Here is a 20,811-nt window from a genome sequence, read left to right as displayed (position 1 = left end):
CCATCTCGTTGCTCCCCTTCCTGGCAAAGGTTCTAGAGAAAGCCTTCAATCGCCAGTTCATTGATCACTTCAAAGTGAATAACCTACCCAACGCCTCCCAATCCTGCTTCCACTCCAACCACAGCATGAGCCTGCCTTGATAGCCGAAACCTACATCAGATCCATCCTCGTCAGTGGCGAGACAGCAGCTCTGATCCTCCTCGACCTTTCAGTGACCTTCTACATCGTATCCCACCACACCCTCATCACCAGACTCCACCAGATCAGCACCACAAGAAACGCCCTCAAGTGGATCACCGCCTTCTTCACAGGTCACAGACTGTCAACCGTCTATCCCCCACAGCCCTCCGAACCCAAGCACATCATCTGTGCCATCCCCATGGATCCTTCCTCAGCCCCACCCTTTTCAATGCCTACATGACACCATTGGTGATGGTGGGTCTCTTTTTGTCTAAACTAGATTATTGCAATGCCCTCTTTTTGGGCATTGATAAGACTCAGATGAGGAAACTTTAGTGCTTACAGAATGCGGCGGCAAGGCTGCTTTTGAATATTCCCAAAGGACAACCAACTTCAGCAGGTATTAAATCACTGCATTGGCTTCCTATCTTTCAGAACTCACTGTGTGTTTGCAGGAATGTCAGGGGCTTGAAGATCTATCCACAAATTCCCTAAACCACCTACCGCACCCAAAAGTAGTCAGGCTCTGTGGTCTATGCAGCATCTTAGACCTCCCTCCCTTTTGGGTATAAAAAAAAGAGAAGAGGAGGCCGGAGACCTGGAAGGACGAATAAAACCTATTCTTAACATTTCATCAAGATAGTCTCGTAAATATAGGTTTTCCTTTTCCGTTAATGTATATACCCTACTACAGGGTATACGGGCTCCAGGTAAGAGATCTATTCTACAATCGAAGGACCTATGCGGTGGGAGACTGGTAGCCTTTTCACTATCAAATACTTCTTGTAAATCCTGATAAACCACAGGTAATTCTGGTTCCTTACTGTGACTAAGGGCATTGGCTGACTCTGTTCCGGTTGACTCAGGAAGAAGATGTGTATTACAGATGTCTGGGTTGAAAGCCAAAGTCAGAGCTTTCCAATTAATAAGCGGACAGTGCCGACGTAACCAGGGCAACCCTAGAATAACCGGAAATTGGGGGGAGCGTATCAGGTCAAAAACAATGAGCTCACTGTGTTCTTCTTGAATGATTAATGTTAACTGTATGGTGGCATGAGTAACAGGACCTGATTTTAACCTACTCCCATCTATAGTAGTTATTTCTTCCAAGGATTCCTTAGATACTTTTGGAACATTCTTTTCCTGAGCCCATTGTATATCCATAAAATTACCTGAGGCACCGGAATCTATCATTATTTGAACCTCAGTAACCTCTTGTCTCCAAATAAGACGCGAAGAAAGAAAGAAATGACTTGTCATAGAAGGTATTAGCGAGACAATCATACCTGACGTACCCGAAGTCTTTGTCTCGCAAGACCTCGGATCTTTTAGTTTTCCGCCTGTCTTATTTGTTTTGGTTTTACGGGGCCTTCTCTCAAAAAGTGCCCTTGCTTCCCGCAATACAAACATAATTTCTTTTCTTGTCTTCGCCTTCTTTCTTCTTTGCTAAGAGGTCCTCTCAAACTACCTATTTGCATAGGTTCTGGTTCTTCTAAACCTTTTTTGGGTTCTCCCTTGTTCTCGGGATAAGGGATACTACGCCCTTCAGATCTACTTCTTTCCCTTTTTCTTTCTGACAACCTGTGATCTAATCTGACAACGAGATCTATGAGAGCAGAGCAGGACTCAGGGGGGTCTACCACTTGAGCTAGCATGTCCTTCAACTCATCTTTCAAGCCACGATAAAACAACGTGCTACGTTTCTCCTCTGGCCAACCCACCACTGCCACTAACCTATTAAAGGTTGTAATATATGTATCTAAGTCTTTGCTTCCATGTCTCAAATTCAAAAGATCGGTGTCAACAGAACGCACAAAGGAATGTTTATCAAACAGTTTCTTAAATTCAGTTTTGAAAGCTGTATAATTCTGTAATAACGGATCATTTCTTTCAATCAAAGGGATGGCCCAGTTTGCAGCACACCCCCCTAAATAAGCTATGACAAAAGCCACCTATGCTTGATCTGATGGAAAACAGGAACTTTTACACATGAAATGTAACTGACACTGGCTAATAAAAGTAGCACATTTGACTGGATCTCCAAGAAACCGTTCAGGAGGGGCCAATGGAATGGACTGTGGAGTAGTGACCTGAATTACTGGAAGACCTGCGCCTGACATCTGAGTAGAAGCGAAAGATGTTCCCCCTAAATGACTAATTTTTGGCTCTGGTCTCATTCCTTGCTGTAACGTATCCACTCTTGTCGACAGGGCTTGTGTTTCCTTTTGCAAGTTGCCTATCATGTGCGCTAAGACAGTAAGGGTCACCTGGTTCAAGTCCATGACGTTCAGGCAAAGCAATAACTTTCTTTTATGGCTTTGCGCTCTGTCAGAACTCACTGTGTGTTTGCAGGAACGTCAGGGGCTTGAAGATCTATCCACAACTTCCCTAAACCGCCTACCGCACCCAAAAGTAATCAGGGTGCCAGAGGTAGTCCGGAGAGGAAGGGAAACACAACAAGGAACAGAAGGAAATGCACTGTAAAGATTCCGTTAGAGTTCAGGATTCATCTAAATGGAAAAACAAACAGGAAATAAATAAATTTCACAATGTACGAAGGTATCCTATTAACTATTTCTCAATTGTAAGTGCCTAGTAAATATTCTATACCTGATCGCTAAATGAAGAGAGGTACGTGACTATTCTTCCCTTCCTTTGTGCTCAGCTTGAATGCTTTTGTTTAACTCTTTATATTGATTGAATAGGATGGTCGAGTTTCTTTTTATAAGTAAAAAAGTCCTTAACTTCAGGTGTCTTCTTTACATCTTGGCTTACAGGTGGAGTAACAACAAAAAACTAAAAGAAGGACGAAATCCCGCAGCACCAGAACAACTCAGGTAAGTATAACTTAAAGGAATACTCAAAAATAAACAAGGTCAGCGCATAAGCGCTGTTACCGTAATGAACTTTGTCTTCTTTCTTTCTTTTCGTATATGTTCCTCTGATAGCTGTGGAGTCTACCCAGCAGTCACCAGCACGTTCTCATGCAGAAGGTTGCAGTCAGAAATCAGGCAACATTCACACCGAGATACCAGGGCACCGTCGCAACGAGGGAGGTTGTTACAGGAAGTTCCAGGACGAGAGACTTGCTGCTGGCCCTGCGCTATACCCGGAGAAACAAAAAACGACGGAGGCATTAACGAGGATGCCGGTAACCAGACACTCATCCAGGAGTCCCAGGAGTCCAAATACTGCGATGGAAGCAACGCTGTAGACACCGTAGGTACAGGGGTACGAAAAATTCAGTAGAGCCGAAGCGCCTGCGGCTACGAGAGGTCGGATTTTAACGCAGGCCCGACCTCCGCCGAGCATGCGCACATTGCGGGCGCCATTTTAGTAGTTCCGTAGCACGGAACTCCGTCGGGCCGGTAGTCCTGACAGTACACCCCCCCCCCACAATCCTTCCAACTGGTTTGGGCTTATCAGAGTGTAATCTATAAAATGTTCGTACCAAACGAGAAGCATGTACTTGGCTAGCTGGCTCCCATGTACGGTCCTCAATACCATACCCTTTCCAATGTATTAAATATTGGAGCTGCCGCCGCACTCTGCGAGAGTCGATGATTGCTTCAACTTCATATTCCGGTTGCCCGTTCACTATCATAGAAGGTGGATTCTTAGGGAGACGTGTGCCCGGTTCCATGGGTTTTAGGAGGGACAAATGAAAAACAGGATGGATCTTCAGAGAAGTCGGAAGATCTAATTTCATAGTGATGGGATTAACCGCCTTATTTATCTTGTATAGACCAATATACTTGGGTTTGAATTTGCAAGGTCCTTTTAAGGTCAGGTATTTAGAGGATAGCCAAACTCTATCGCCTTGTTGGTACCTGGGTTCTGTGCACCTACGGGAATCCACCCTTCTCTTGTACTCAGCCTTGGCGTCTTCTAGGGTACTTCGAGCTATCTTGTGTATCTCTTGTATTCCCTTAATGAACTCTGTGGCTGCAGGGGCAGGACATGACACGGGCTGTGTTGCTAGTAATGTACGTGGGTGGAAACCGTAAGTGCAATAAAAGGGAGAGTAAGATGTGGCCGAGTGACAACTATTGTTAAAAGCAAATTCTGCAACCCATACCATTTCATCCCAGTCTACTGGGGAGTACAAGGTGTAGCATTTGAGGATGGTGGCTAGAAGATAACCTGACATCTATTTGTAACAAGGCCCCTATCCCTTTCCAAAATCTAGAAATGAATTGAGCCCCCCTATCTGAAACAAGTACCGATGGAATACCGTGCAATCGGACTATTTGTTGAACAAAGACAGAGGCTAAAACCCTTGATGATGGAAGTGCCTTCAAGGGGATGAAATGTGCCATTTTGGTAAACATATCAACTACTACTAGAAGTGTTGTATTTCCTTGGGTTGTCTTGGGTAGCTCGACTATAAAATCTAGAGATGCAGTTTGCCATGGACTAGGGGGTGTCGGTAATGGCTGTAGTAGTCCTGCTGGGCTTTGGTGTAAGGATTTACCCTGTACACAGATATGGCATGTTTGGACATACTTTTTTGCATCTCTTCCCATGCCAGGCCACCAAAAATTTCTTTTTTAATAGGTCCAGTGTTTTCTTGTACCCTGGGTGACCTGCTAGAGGATGGGCATGACTCCACTCTAATGCTTGTAATCTTAGGGCTTGGGTGGGAAGAACTAAACCCCCTTGAACACAGAAGAATCCCTGTTTTCTGAAGACTTCTTGGTTTTCTATTGCTTGCTCCATAGCGGGGGATTTTTGCTGTTCTCTGAGAGCTGTTAAAAAGTCATCTTCAGAACTTATAACTCCGATTATTCTATCAGCGGCTATAATAGGGGGAGGGTCACCCTGTATGTTCGAAGTTTCATAGCCTAGGCGAGATAAAGCATCTGCTTTCCCATTGCGTTTTCCTGCTTGAAACTGAATTATGAAATCGTAATCACTGAAAAATTGTGTCCAACATAGTTGTCTCATCGACAAAGCTTTAGCAGACTTCAAAAACTGTAAGTTACGATGATCTGTGAGAACAAGTATCTTATGATTTGCTCTAAGTAAGTAAGGTCTCCATTCCTCAAACACCCTTTTTTATGGCTAATAGCTCCTTATCACCAGTAGTATAATTTTGTTCGGCTGATGACAATTGTAGGAAGGTGGAATCTGACTATATGGTTGCCCCCAACTTTTTGCCTGGTATTTGAGTGGTTTTTGACTAGTCTGGCTGGGATCCTGCTATCCAGGACCCCAGCCTATCTGCTCTCTCCCTAAAAACTAATGTGTGTTCCCTAGGTACAAACCAATTAGATACTGAGGATACCCTGGCAGTCCCTTGTAGATGGTACCCTAGGTACCCAGGGCATGGGTCCCTCAGTAGGCCTACCAGGGCTGCAGCACTTATTGTGCCACCCTGGGACAACCATACAAAATGACACCACCAGACCACTACTGTAGTCTGGGTAAGGTGGTGCTAGCACCCCTTACAGGGATATAGGTACCCTATATCCCACCCCATTACAACACATGTACTCTCATGGGTCACCCCTATGGCAGGCCTTGGTAATCCTACAAGGCAGGGTGCTGAGGTATGTGTGAGGGGGGACCCCTACCTGAGTAGGGCCCCTCTGCAACCTTCGTAAAATCATTGCTGGGTTGTTTGTAGTGTAGCCATACCATATACTCTTAACCGCATTATAAGTCTATCGCGATAACGCGATAACTTGAGAATGGCTACACAGAACCATATTGTGTTTGGTGTCAAACATGTAGGACTCATACCCCCAGTCCAGCCATGGGCATGAGGGCACAATTCCCCCCTGCTAGAGGGGCGATATGGGAAAAGCGGCAGAATTAAGACACTAATTTAAAAGTGCACACGTATCACAAAATGGATGCTACCAGCCACCCACACGACTCTGGCTGCCTGTTGCTGTGGAAAACCCCAGCCTCGGCAGCTGGACAATAGGGCTCCTGTGGCAGGGAGGTGCCAGCACCTCCCCAGACAGGATATGTGGATTGGAACTGGGTGGGTGCACCAAATGTCCTTTCAGAGTTGCACGTAGGTAGCTACAGCGCCTGCATTTTGCATACACCGCTTGGAACCGGCTAAGGGGCATCCTGCCCCTTGCCCAGGCGGGAAACACACAAAGGGGAGAGGGTGTAGCCACCCTTTCCCGCCTCACCACTCATTGGTGGACACTACTCTGGACACTCCCCTAATCTTGGGGATAAAGGTGAATAACGTGGCCCCAGAGCCTCGGATTAATCTTGGACTTCACAGCCTTGACCTTCGACGAGCTGCTGCCCAGCTGACTGAAGAAATCTCCCTTGGGGTAAAGGAGTTACCCCCCTGCTTGGCAGGCACCTGAAACACTGCAAGTGACCCGGTTGGAAATTTGCTCCTTCCGAGGACTTCGTCGACTTCCAGCACCCTTGAGGTGGGTTTCCTGAGCATCCCAGAGGCCAGTGAGTGTGCTCAACAAGTTTGAGTACCGTGGACCGCGTGGGTGCCGAGATCTCTAATACCCCAGGACACCAGCCACCTCTTGCATAGCACACAACCCTGACCAGTGGGGAAGTTGTGCTTTTGCCCGTTATCGAGCCAACCACTCTACAGCAATTGTGCCAAAGACCAGCGCCCTAGCCCCCTCCGGTGGCCCATGGGTGCCCTTTTACGCACGCCAAATTGCCGCCTCCCGCGGTCCCTTGTCTCTCGACTTGCGGGCCCTAGCGCAAGTCAATCTCAACATTTCAGAGTTCCCATGGTTGCTCCAGGTCTGCTCTATAGTCTCTCCAAAGGAGACCTCTCACAGACCTCGTGGGTCTGCACCAGTAGCTGATTTGTTCATCTTGCGTGGGTTGCGGTTGCCAAGGCTTAGTGGATCCAATCTGGACACTTACACCGCAGCGACCCTCATCCGACGTGGGAAAGTTGCCCTCCAGAAGCTGGCCTTCCTTGAAGCCTCCCGGAGCCCGTGGCTGCAGATCCAAGCTACCCTTCTTTCCACTTGAAGCACCCGACATTGAAGGGCTCTTTCCTTTGAGCTCCCTGGTCACTTTGCCGTGACCCAGACTTTGTCCCCTCTGCTTTCAGGTTCTTCTCTACAAACTCTACAACTTCACTCTTCACGGCATCATCGACGCTTTTGGCTAGCAGCAGTTTTGAACATTTTCCCATTGAAAATCAGCCCGCGACCCGACATCGAAAATGACCTATGCACCCGGCTTCCCTGGGGCAGGTAACAGTGGTACCTCGGTACTCCTGTGGTAGTGGGCTCCTCAAAAGCTTAACTCTAAGTTTTCACCTTTGAACTCCTGCTAGAAGTGTCTTTAATCTGTTTATTTCAAACCGCTACATTCTCCATAGGATATAATAGAGATCCCGATAACAGCTATTTCCACTGCACGCGCCTCCCATGGGTCCCCTTCCTCATAACCTGGGGTGGATTCTAAAGGGGCCAGCGATCCTAAATGCCCTAGGCATTGTCTGTAGAATTGTCGTGGTTCTTATACAATTTTTTTAGTATATGGTTTGGTCCCCCCCTGGGGCCCAATGTTAACAGTGCTATTTATTGTATCTGTGAGAAGTTCGCCTGGCATATGCTGTCTCCTAGTTATAGGGGACACCTTGCACCAGTCCAATTCGACTCTTACTGATGATAGGTTTAAGACAACCTTTAAAGAAAGCTATCCTAGTGTAGAGCAGCCTTCAGGCTAAGTCTTGAAGGAGTGTTAAGCTTATTGTTTTACCATAGATAACCTCTTAAATGACCAAATGAAAGAGTATTCCACACAGGTATATATATATAAAATATATGTATTTAATTCTAGACAGAATCCCAGAGTCTCTTTATGAGGCTATGGCAAAGTTACAAATCAAACAAGCATTGTTAGATACAAATAAATAGCACTGTTAACATTGGGCCCCAGGGGGGGACCAAACCATATACTAAAAAAGTGGTATAAGAACCACGACAATTCTACAGACAATGCCTAGGGAATTTAGGATCGCTTGCCCCTTTAGAATCCACCCCAAGTGATTAGGAAGGGGACCCACGGGAGGCGCGTGCAGTGGAAGTAGCTGCTATCGGGATCTCTATTGTAGCCTATGGAGAATGTTGCGGTTGGAAATAAACAGTTTAAAAATACTTCTAGCAGGAGTACAAAGTTAAAACTTTAGAGTTAAGCTTTTGAGGAGCCCACTACCTCGAGAGTAGCGGAGTACCACTGTTACCTGCCCCAGGGAAGCCGGGTGCATAGGTCGTTTTCGATGTCGGGTCGCGGGCTGAATTTCAATGGGAAAATAGTCAAAAGTTCTGCTAGCCAAAAGCGTAGATGATTCCGTGAAGATCAAAGATGTGAAGATTGTAGAGCAGAGGGGACAGAGTCTGGGTCACGGCAAAGTTACCAGGAGGCTCAAAGCAAAGAGCCCTTGGATGTCGGGTGCTTCAGGTTGAAGGTGGTGTAGCTTGGATCTGCAGCCATGGGCTCCGGGAGGCTTCAAGAAAGGCCAGCTTTCGGAGGGCGACTGTCCCACATTGGATGAGGGTCGCTGCGGTGTTAGTGTCTGGATTGGATCCACTAAACCTTGGCAACCGCAACCCACGCAAGAAGAACAAATCTGCTACGGTGCAGACCCACGAGGTCTGAGAGAGGTCTCCTTTGAGGAGACTGTAGAGCAGGCCTGGAGCAACCAGGGGAACTCTTGTTTCTTGAGATTGACCTCTGCTAGGGCCCACAAGTCGAGAGACAAGGGACCGCGGGAGGCGGCAATTTGGCGTGCGTAAAAGGGCACCCACGGGCCACCGGAGGGGGCTAGGGCACTGGTCTTTGGCACAAATGCTGTAGAGTGGTTGGCTCAATAATGGGCCAAAGCACAACTTCCCCACTGGTCAGGGACGTGTGCTATGCAAGAGGTAGCCGGTGTCCTGGGGTATTGGGGATCTCGGCACCCACGTGGTCCACGGTGCCCAAACTCGTTGAGCACACTCACTGGCCTCTGGGATGCGCTGGAAACCCACCTCAAGGGATCTGGAAGACTTCGAAGTCCGCAGGAGCAGCGAAGTTCCAACCGGGTCACTTGCAGTGTTTCAGGTGCCTGTCAAGCAGGGGGATAACTCCTTTATCCCAAGGGAGATTTCTTCAGTCAGCTGGGCAGCAGCTCGTCGAAGGTCAAGTCTTTGAAGTCCAAGATTAATCTGAGGCTCTGAGGCCACGTTATTCACTTTTATCCCCAAGATTAGGGGAGTGTCCAGAGTAGTGTCCACCAATGAGTGGTGAGGCGGTAAAGGGTGGCTACACCCTCTCCCCTTTGTGTGTTTCCCGCCTGGTCAGGGGACAGGATGCCCCTGAACCGGTTCCAGGCGGTGTATGCAGAATGCAGGCGCTGGGAAACTCCAAGTGTCATCCTGAAAGCCATCCCTTGGTGCACCCACCCAGTTCCAATCCACATAACCTGTCTGGGGAGGTGGGAACACCTCCTTGCAACAGGATCCCTATTGTCCAGCTGCCGAGGCTGGGATTATGCCCAGCAACAGGCAGCCAGGGTTGTGTGGGTGGCGGGAAGCATCCATTTTGTACCACCGGTGCACTTTTAAATTGGTGTCTAAATTCTGCCGCTTTTCCCATATCGCCCCTCTAGCAGGGGGGAATCGTGCCCTCATACCCATGACTGGACTGGGGGTAGGATTCCTACATGTTTGACACCAAACACGATATGGTTCTGTGTAGCCATTCTCAAGTTATCACGTTATCGCGATAGACTTATAATGCGGTTAAGTGTATATGGTATGGCTATACTACAAACAACCCAGCAATGATTTACAAAGGTTGCAGAGGGGCCCTACTCAAGTAGGGGTCCCCCCTCACACATACCTCAGCACCCTGCCTTGTAGGATTACCAAGGCCTGCCATAGGGGTGACCTATGAGAGTACATGTGTTGTAATGGGGTGGGATATAGGGTACCTATATCCCTGTAAGGGGTGCTAGCACCACCTTACCCAGACTACAGTAGTGGTCTGGTGGTGTCATTTTGTATGGCTGTCCCAGGGTGGCACAATAAGTGCTGCAGCCCTGGTAGGCCTACTGAGGGACCCATGCCCTGGGTACCTAGGGTACCATCTACAAGGGACTGCCAGGGTATCCTCAGCATCCAATTGGTTTGTACCTAGGGTACACACATTAGTTTTTAGGGAGAAAGCAGATAGTCTGGGGTCCTGGATAGCAGGATCCCAGCCAGACTAGTCAAAAACCACTCAAATACCAGGCAAAAAGTTGGGGGCAACCATATAGTCAGATTCAACCTTCCTACAGTATCTATCAATGCTTGTTTGAATTGTAACTTTGCCTTAGCCTCATAAAGAGACTGTGGGATTCTGTCTAGAATAAATACATATATTTTATATATATACCTGTGTGGAATACTCTTTCATTTGGCCATTCAAGAGGTTATCTATGGTAAAACAATAAGCTTAACACTCCTTCAAGACTTAGCCTGAAGGCTGCTCTCCACAGCTACCACTAGGTTAGCTTTCTTTAAAGGTTGTCTTTTAAACCTATCACCATAAGAGTCAAATTGGACTGGTACAAGGTGGCCACTATAACTAGTGACCAGCATCTGCCAGGCCAACTTCTCACAACAATTTACGGGAATAATATGCAATAGGGTGCAGCTGGCCTGTTTCTGGATTATTTTGAGAGAGGACCCCTCTTACGGCCACTTGAGAAGCATCGGTCTCTACCACAAAAGGCTGTGAAGGGTCTGGATGACGTAATATCGGGGCTTTAGTAAAGGCATTCTTTAATGACGAAAAGGCTCTATCTGCCTCAATGGTCCAATTAAACTTAATCTCTTTCTTCAATAACCTAGTTATTGGTGATACTATTTCAGAAAAATTACTGATAAAACGCCTATAGAAATTGGCAAAACCAAGAAAGCTTTGAATTTCTTTTACACTTTGTGGTGCTTGCCACCGCATAATGGCTTCCACCTTTTGTGGGTCCATACTAATTCCATGAGGGGTTATCACAAATCCAAGAAAGCTAACTTCCCTGATATGGAAACTACACTTTTCTAGTTTACAATAAAGATAGTTGTCTCGCAAGCGTTCAAGAACCCTTCGAACATGGCCTTCATGTTCCTTCTGTGAGGAGGAGTAGATTAACAAGTCGTCTATATAAGCAATGACGAATAGGTCCAGCATGTCCTTAAGGACCTCATTAATAAAGAACTGAAAAATACACCACACCCCGGACCCCCTGTTGACATTGAGGGAGAAATGGGGCAGAGACGGACTTGAAATAGACAATGAGGAATGGCAGGAGGCCTTGTCCTCCCCCAAGGAAGTGGCCATCTCGGCACGATTACGGCTGGTGCAATTGAAAATTCTCCACCTAGTTTATTTTTCCGAACGACAATTAGCACATATGGGTAGGAGCGCGGACGGTAGGTGCAAGAGAAAATGTGGCCAAGAGGGGACCCTCCTGCACACGCTCTGGGAGTGCCCACTAATCCAAACTTACTGGAAAAAAGTACACGAGTGCGTGACTGAGATCTGGGGGGCACAGCTGCGGCCGGAGGCTAAAAGGTGTATTCTAAATATTTGGGAGCCCACAGACCTAAATACTAAGGGTAGGCTCTGGGTGACACTGGGGCAGATGGTCGCGAAGAGGAATATAGCTATGCACTGGGGAGCGACAAAGCCACCAAAGATCAACGCCTGGAAACAGGACATGGACTGGTGTATGGCAAGGGAGAAAACGGTATATGTGGCCCGTGGATGTCCTCGAAAATGGATACAGCTATGGACTAAATGGAATGTGTACCGGGGGAATATATGTGAGACCCCATTTACCCCCTCCCTAGATGAAAAAGTAATGCTTTGCAATCCCAGAAACGAGACAGCACATTAGTGAGATTAAATTGTAAAACAACTGCTATAATCTGTGACAAACAATGTACCTTGCGGAAGGCAATGTAAGTTTGTATGCCACTGCCTTTTATTATTTGTTCAATAAAAAGATTTATAAAAAAAATAAAGAACTGAAAGGCAGATGGGGCATTACATAACCCAAAGGGCATCACTAAATACTCATATAAGCCGTATTTGGTGCAAAAAGCTGTTTTCCACTCATCTCCTTCCTTAATCCTTACAAGATGATAGGCCCCTCTTAAGTCAAGTTTGGTAAACATTTGGGCTTTCCTTATCTGATCAAGGAGTGAGGAGATCAATGGTAGGGGATACCTATTTTTAATAGTAACAGCATTTAAGGCTCTGTAGTCTATGCAGCATCTTAGACTTCCCTCCCTTTTGGGTATAAAAAAAAGAGAAGAGGAGGCCGGAGACCTGGAAGGACGAATAAAACCTATTCTTACCATTTCATCAAGATAGTCTCGTAAATATAGGTTTTCCTTTTCCGTTAATGTATATACCCTACTACAGGGTAAACGGGCTCCAGGTAAGAGATCTATTCTACAATCGAAGGACCTATGTGGTGGGAGACTGGTAGCCTTTTCACTATCAAATACTTCTTGTAAATCCTGATAAACCACAGGTAATTCTGGTTCCTTACTGTGACTAAGGGCATTGGCTGACTGTGTTCCGGTTGACTCAGGAAGAAGATGTGTACTACAGACATCTGGGTTGAAAGCCAAAGTCAGAGCTTTCCAATTATTAAGCGGACAGTGCCGACGTAACCAGGGCAATCCTAGAATAAATGGAAATTGGGGGGAGCGTATCAGGTCAAAAACAATGAGCTCACTGTGTTCTTCTTGAATGATTAATGTTAACTTGATGGTGGCATGAGTAACAGGACCTGATTTTAACCTACTCCCATCTATAGTAGTTACTTCTTCCCAGGATTCCTTAGATACTTTTGGAACATTCTTTTCCTGAGCCCATTGTATATCCATAAAATTACCTGAGGCACCGGAATCTATCATTATTTGAACCTCAGTAACCTCTTGTCCCCAAATAAGACGCGAAGAAAGAAAGAAATGACTTGTCATAGAAGGTATTAGCGAGTCAATCATACCTGACGTACCCGAAGTCTTTGTCTCGCAAAACCTTGGATCTTCTAGTTTTCCGCCTGTCTTATTTGTTTTGGTTTTACGGGGCATTCTCTCAAAAAGTGCCCTTGCTTCACGCAATACAAACATAATTTCTTTTCTCGTCTTCGCCTTCTTTCTTCGTTGCTAAGAGGTCCTCTCAAACTACCTATTTGCATAGGTTCTGGTTCTTCTAAACCTTTTTCGGATTCTCCCTTGTTCTCGCGATAAGGGATACTACGCCCTTCAGATCTACTTCTTTTCCTTTTTCTTTCTGACAACCTGTGATCTAATCTGACAACGAGATCTATGAGAGCAGAGCAGGACTCAGGGGGGTCTACCACTTGAGCTAGCATGTCCTTCAACTCATCTTTCAAGCCACGATAAAACAACGTGCTACGTTTCTCCTCTGGCCAACCCACCACTGCCACTAACCTATTAAAGGTTGTAATATATGTATCTAAGTCTTTGCTTCCATGTCTCAAATTCAAAAGATCGGTGTCAACAGAACGCACAAAGGAATGTTTATCAAACAGTTTCTTAAATTCAGTTTTGAAAGCTGTATAATTCTGTAATAATGGATCATTTCTTTTAATCAAAGGGATGGCCCAGTTGGCAGCAGACCCTCCTAAATAAGCTATGACAAAAGCCACCTTTGCTTGATCTGATGGAAAACAGGAACTTTTACACATGAAATGTAACTGACACTGGCTAATAAAAGTAGCACATTTGACTGGATCTCCAAGAAACCGTTCAGGAGGGGTCAATGGAATGGACTGTGGAGTAGTGACCTGAATTACTGGAAGACCTGCGCCTGACATCTGAGTAGAAGCGAAAGATGTTCCCCTTAAATGACTAATTGTTGGCTCTGGTCTCATTCCTTGCTGTAACGTATCCACTCTTGTCGACAGGGCTTGTGTTTCCTTTTGCAAGTTGCCTATCATGTGCGCTAAGTCAGTAAGGATCACCTGGTTCAAGTCCATGACGTTCAGGCAAAGCAATAACTTTCTTTTATGGCTTTGCACTATGTCAGAACTCACTGTGTGTTTGCAGGAACGTCAGGGGCTTGAAGATCTATCCACAACTTCCCTAAACCGCCTACCGCACCCAAAAGTAATCAGGGTGCCAGAGGTAATCCGGGGAGGAAGGGAAACACAACAAGGAACAGAAGGAAATGCACTGCAAAGATTCCGTTTGAGTTCAGGATTCATCCAAATGGAAAAACAAACAGGAAATAAATAAATATCACAATGTACGAAGGTATCCTATTAACTATTTCTCAATTGTAAGTGCCTAGTAAATATTCTATACCTGATCGCTAAATGAATAGAGGTACGTGACTATTCTTCCCTTCCTTTGTGCTCAACTTGAATGCTTTTGTTTAACTCTTTATATTGATTGAATAGGATGGTCGAGTTTCTTTTTATAAGTAAAAAAGTCCTTAACTTCAGGTGTCTTCTTTACTTCTTGGCTTACAGGTGGAGTAACAACAAAAAACTAAAAGAAGGACAAAATCCTGCAGCACCAGAACAACTCAGGTAAGTATAACTTAAAGGAATACTCAAAAATAAACAAGGTCAGCGCATAAGCGCTGTTACCGTAATAAACTTTGTCTTCTTTCTTTCTTTTCGTATATGTTCCTCTGATAGCTGTGGAGTCTACCCGGCGGTCACCAGCACGTTCTCATGCAGAAGGTTGCAGTCAGAAATGAGGAAACACTCACACAGAGATACCAGGGCACCGTTGCAACGAGGGAGGTTGTTACAGGAAGTTCCAGGAGGAGAGACTTGCTGCTGGCCCTGCGCTATACCCGGAGAAACAAAAAACAACGGAGGCCTTAACGAGGATGCCGGTAACCAGACGCTCATCCAGGAGTCCCAGGAGTCCAAATACCGCGATGGAAGCAACGTTGTAGACACCGTAGGTACAGGGGTACGAAAAATACAGTGGAGCGTGAAGCGCCTGCGGCTACGAGGGGTCGGGTTTTAACGCACGCCCGACCTCCGCCGCGCATGCTCACATTGCGGGCGCCATTTTAGCAGTTCCGTAGCACGGAACTCCGTCGGGGCCGGTAGTCCTGACACTATCCAGCAGCGGGTGGAATTTAAGGCCTTATGCCTGGTCAACAAAGCACTTCACGGGGGTGGTGCCGAGGAAATTTCAAGAATGTTCTTACCTTACATTGCTTCGCGTGCCCTTAGATCTGCCAACCTAGGCCTACTTCAGATTGCTAAGATTAGGCGGGCAAGATGGGGAGGAAGGACATTATCGAACGGCGCAGCAAAACTATGGAACAAAATGCCTATAGCTATGAGATTCCAAGCAAATCGGCAGCTGTTTAGGAAGGATCTGAAAACATGGCTATTTTCATCCATCTAGTCCTTATGGTAATATAGTTCTTTCCTCTGACATACACTAGTGTCAAGACGCCACGGTAATCGAGCGCTTTATAAACATACATCCTATCTTATCCTATCGGCCAACATCATCTGAATCCACGGACTCAACATCATCTCATATGCTGACGACCCCAAACTAACTCTCTGTCTCACGGAAGACACCACCACCAGATCCAACCTCCATAACTCCAGGACCAATGTTGCCAACTAGATGAGATCCAACTGCCTGAAGTTGAGCACTGACAAGGTGGAAGACCTCCCCATGGGACAACACATGGTCGCACACAACACTTAGACCCTCACCTACCTCCACCACCCATGCTCGCAACCTCTGAATCATCCTGGGCAGCAATCTCTCCATCAAGCACCAGGTCAATGCAGTGGCCTTCTCCTGCTTCCAACCCTCAGCATACTTGGCTGATTTTCAGGTGAATCCCCATCAGCACCAGGAAAATGGTGACCCAAGTCCTCATCACAATTCAATTAGACTAAGGAAATGCACTCTATGCCAGAACCACCTACCACCTCCTCAAACGACTGCGACTATACAGAACGCCACAACCAGACTCATCCTTGAACTCCCTAAGTGAAACAGCCTCACTCCCCCCCCAGAAGCCTCCACTGACTCCCCGTCCAAGAGAGATGCCAGTTCAAGCTGCGGACTCACACCAACAAGGCCCTGCACAGTGCGTGACCCTCCTACATCAACCACCGCCTGACCTTTCAACCAGCCAACCAGACAACTCCGAAATACGCAAAAAAGTGGAACTGTGAAATGATCGATCCATGGGTTACACGAATGGAGATAACAGAGTGTCTCCATTTATTCAGTGTCCTATTACTGACAATATTTGAAATAAAGTCAAAAAATAAAATATCTGTCAGTTTCTTTTGTTCTGTCATTGCTACCTGTATTTCTTTCTATGATTTACTGACAATATTAATTCATATTCCAGTGAAATTCACTTAAATTAATTAAGGTCCCATTCCTTGGCTGATTGGCTCAGTTAATGGAGTACTTCCTCTGATGCCCTGACTGAGTAGGGGCCATCGGAGAAAGGACTTTACATCATCCTCCCTATTTAAAGCAAATCTGGCTGTAAGAAACAGGGAAAAAAATTATGACTCCCCAGTCCCAGCCAGATCTCTCCCGGCATCTGAGGGATATAAAACCTTTATTTAAAAAAGAAAAAACTCCCACTTTGGGAGTTTGGTTTTGAAAAACAAAAAGCTTTTGAAAGGTTTGCCATTAGGCCAGCCATCATGTCTGATTTCATGATTCTGTCCGCCAAACGTTTCCTGCATTAAGAGGAACTGCTGTGAATGCACTTCTTGTAAATTTAGAGAGTTGTCTGCAGGGCTGGTGTGGCCAGTGGAGGTTCCTTAAGGATGGCAGAAATATTTACCTCATCCATCCCAACAGAGTTTACTCCATCCCCAAACTCTAAATCAGGCTCAAAGATTTCTTCCTTCCTTTACAAGACTGTACTGAAGCCTATCAATTATACTGCATTGGTTACTTCATAAGGGGCCCTATGCAATTGTTTCTTTTTTGATAAGATCCACTTAAAGATTAGATGGAACCATGCCACTGATATACACCATTTCGAGTTTTGAACTCTCCCATGGTAGGCCACCATCTCTGTGATTACAGATCACAAACTGCCACCTGCCTCATAAATATTAAACAGGCAGATCATTCTGCCAACCTCTGTGATTCAGTATTTTGTGAACCAACATAATAGTTCATAGGTCAGTTTGTGAACTACTATTACATTCATAAAAAATCTGCACAATTTGCAACCATGTTTTGTGAATGAAATAAAAATAAATCAAGAACCTAACTTGCATAAGGAGATGCATACAAATTTTGTTTACTCCTTGTTTGCAGTTTAACCCCTTCGCCGCGGCACGAATTCCGCCGCGGCGCTGGGGGGGTTCAGGGTCAGCGCGGCGCCGCCATGCTCGTGACGGAACCGCTCCGTCATGAGCCACGGGCGCGCTGTGCTCATGACGGAGTGGTTCCGTCACGACTCCGCCCACTCGCGTTATTCGCCAGCACAGGCGGGGAATCAGCGACGCGTGGGCAGAGCGGCCGCAGCATGACGGAACTACTCCGTCATGAGCACACGGCGCCCGTGGCTCATGACGGAGTGGTTCCGTCATGAGCACGCATGGGGTTAAGTACCTGTTGAAATCTTAAGGCAAATTAACACTAAATTTACGCTGTTCAGACAGCAACAGGCTAAACATTTAAGCTTATTTCCTATTTGCAAGGCCACCAGCCAAACAGTGCATCAATTCTGCTATTTAGCGAGCAGCTGGGTAAATAGTGACATTTCTTTGCTATTTGCCAAGCCATCGGCCAAATAGTACATATTTTCTGCTGTTTAATCAGCATTCAGATAAATTATGAAGCATATTTGTTATTGTTATGGCTACTGACCAAATGTGCATCATGTCTGCTGTTTTAACCGTAGCAGGGTAATGACTGAAGTTTGTTTGCTGTTTGATTGATCGCTAGCCAAGCAGTACATAATGTCTGTTAGTTAGCCACAGACTAGGTAAATAGTAAAGTTTCATTGCTAAGTGCATGGCTTTTGGCAAACTAGTACATAACCTCCGCTACTTAGCCAATGGCCGGTAAATAGTGAAGTTTCCTTCTTATTTGATTGGCTGCCAGTGAATCAGTATAGAGTCATTAAAATTTAGCCAGCAGCCGTATAATTAGTGATGTTTTATCTGCTACCTGTACAGCCAGTAGCAAAAATTGCAGAATCTCTACTAAGCAACTAGCTGCTGAGCAAATAGTGAATCTTCTCTGCTAGTTTGATGGCTGCCAGTATGTAATTTCTACTATTTAGCGACCAGTCAAGTAAAATAGAAGATGCAATTCTCGATTTACCGGGGGCCAACTAAATAGTTGCTACCTATATAAAATGATGAAGGCCCACCCTTACCTCCTTCATTATTGTGGTTTCTCCCAGTTACGCATATTAAGGGACACATACCTGTGATTGCACACTCCAGTGATGCTCCTGTAAATATCCTTTTTCGGGCAACTTGTGACAGCAGACTCGGGAACACACTGAATGTCCTGGGAAATTCTTTGTAGCTTCTCATGTGACAGATTAACTGTAGGTAAAAAAAGTGAACATCAGGACCCCCATCTCGCTAGCAAGCAGAGCAGGTTTATACTGTCTGAAAAAACAGGCCAACAGTATATGTTTATGTACTGTCTTAAGGCATTGATTTCAATGTATTTGTTTGGGTAAAGGAGCTATGAAACATAGCTTGACTGAAGGGATGATTGCATGGCGCTTTAGTCTCCTACACTAAGACAACTTACACATTCCAGCAGTTCCCAAATCCACATGAGTAGTCTCCAACTTCAGATCTGTTAAATAATTTGAACATCACCTCTGGAACATCTACCCTTCTATCTAAGTGTTACTTTTCATGGCTGAGCTCAAATGAGCCTTAAAATCCTGCTTCTTTGTATTGAAACGTTCTATATATGTTAATCTTGCTGCCCTGACACTATACACCTAACCAATGTTTATACAGTGTTGTTCTGCTACATTATAAATATGGACCCTATTGGACCAGGCCCTCTGTGCATGGCCATCCCCAAACATTGTTTTTGCCTTTTTCCCTCCACTTGTTGCTAAAGTGCCTGTGGTCTCTCCCCTAAACATGGTTTAATTTGCTCATACCCAATTGGCATACTTTAATTACCTGTAAGTTCCTTGTAGAGTAGTATACCATACATCCAGGGTGTGAAAATTAAATGCTACCAGTGGGCCTGCAGCACTTATTGTGCAACCCGCTTAAGTAGCACCTTAAAAACATGTCCAAGGCTTGCCATTGCAGCCTGAATGCAGTTTCAAACTGCCATGTCGACTTGGCATTTAAACCCCATTGCAAAGCCTTAAAATCCACTATTATTACACATGTCACCATTAAGGTAGGCCCTAGGCAGCCCATAGGGCAGGGTGCTGTGTACTTAAAAGGTTGCTTCAAATCAAAAACTAGTTGTGGCCCATGCACTACTGATTGCAACAGTTTGAGAAAGTTCTTCTGCTTATAGGTTGGAAGGTGCTCCTGGGGTATTGTTCTCCATACTAGAACGTGACGTGAGATAAAGTTGCATCCCCCCAAGGGGAATGTCCCCCTAGGCACCAAAGATCCTCGGTTTGAGGCTTTAAATTCTTTTGAGAAATGTGTTTTTGAAAGAACGACAATGGTTCAAAAAGAGGTCAGTTCATCTGATATATTTATAGCCATTGTTACATGAATTATGAAGGGAGAATTATAATTGTGTATTATTCAAGCCATAATTCAAATGTATTATGGAACTTGGACGCTTCGTGAATGAAGTTAACTCATGTAACAACGGAGATAAATGTATCAGATGAACTGACTTCTTTTTGAACCATTGTCGTTATTTCGAAAAAACATTTTCTCAAAAGGATTTAAAGCCTCAACCGAGGATCTTTAGCTCACTTCGCCACCCTAGTTCATATCCAGCCATATTCAAATCAGTCTTGACCCTGTTACTCATGGAAACAATCCAGCCCGAATTGCCAAGCCAGGTCTTCTCTGGACAGGAAACAAGCATCCTGGGACTGGTTTCGGGGTAACACCCCTCATCAGCCAGGCTAGCTTGAATCCAGTGGCAAAGTGAGCAAGGCACCCACGTCTGGGCATAACCCACCAACTTAAGGCGAACAAAGTAAACACAAGGAGATGATGGATGGAGTGCTGAAAATTTTCAGACACTCACCCTCAATCACCTATCTGGGTTCAATCCATCATCGTTCTTTAGCACACTTCGCTACCCCAGTTCAGGCCCAGCCATTTGCAAATCAGTCTTGACCCTGTTCCTCATGGGAAAAGTCCAGCCCGCATTGGTAGCCAGGTCTGCCCTGGACCGGAAACAAGCATCCTGGAACCGGTTTCACGGACCCATCATCAGCCAGGCTAGCTGGAATCCAGTGTCAAAGTTTCAAAGTGAGCAAGGAATCCTTGTCTGGGCATACCCTGCCAACTTAGGGTGAGCAAAGCAAATACAAGAAGATGATGGACGGAGCACGGAAACTTTTCAGACACTCACCCCCAGTCACAGATCTGGTTTCAATCGATCATCGTTCTTTAGCTCATTTCGCTACCCCAATTCAGCCCCAGCCATATGCAAATCAGTCTTGACCCTGTTCCTC

At 45.7% G+C, this 20,811-nt stretch overlaps 1 protein-coding gene across 2 annotated transcripts in view; it reads right to left on the bottom strand.

Moving 5' to 3' along the window:
* The window catches only part of LOC146856657 (lactoperoxidase-like), a 1,363,087-nt gene that overhangs the window by 875,359 nt on the left and 466,917 nt on the right, over positions 1–20,811 (bottom strand). For both annotated transcript variants that reach the window (XM_085654837.1, XM_085654836.1), the window contains exon 6: positions 18,604–18,727. In XM_085654837.1, coding sequence (XP_085510963.1) covers positions 18,604–18,727 — 124 coding nt within the window. The remainder of the gene's footprint in view (positions 1–18,603; positions 18,728–20,811) is intronic.

This window comes from Triturus cristatus, chromosome 4_1, assembly GCF_964204655.1.
Source record: "Triturus cristatus chromosome 4_1, aTriCri1.1, whole genome shotgun sequence".
Lineage (NCBI taxonomy): Eukaryota > Metazoa > Chordata > Amphibia > Caudata > Salamandridae > Triturus > Triturus cristatus.
This window is presented reverse-complemented; position numbering and strand designations above follow the sequence as displayed.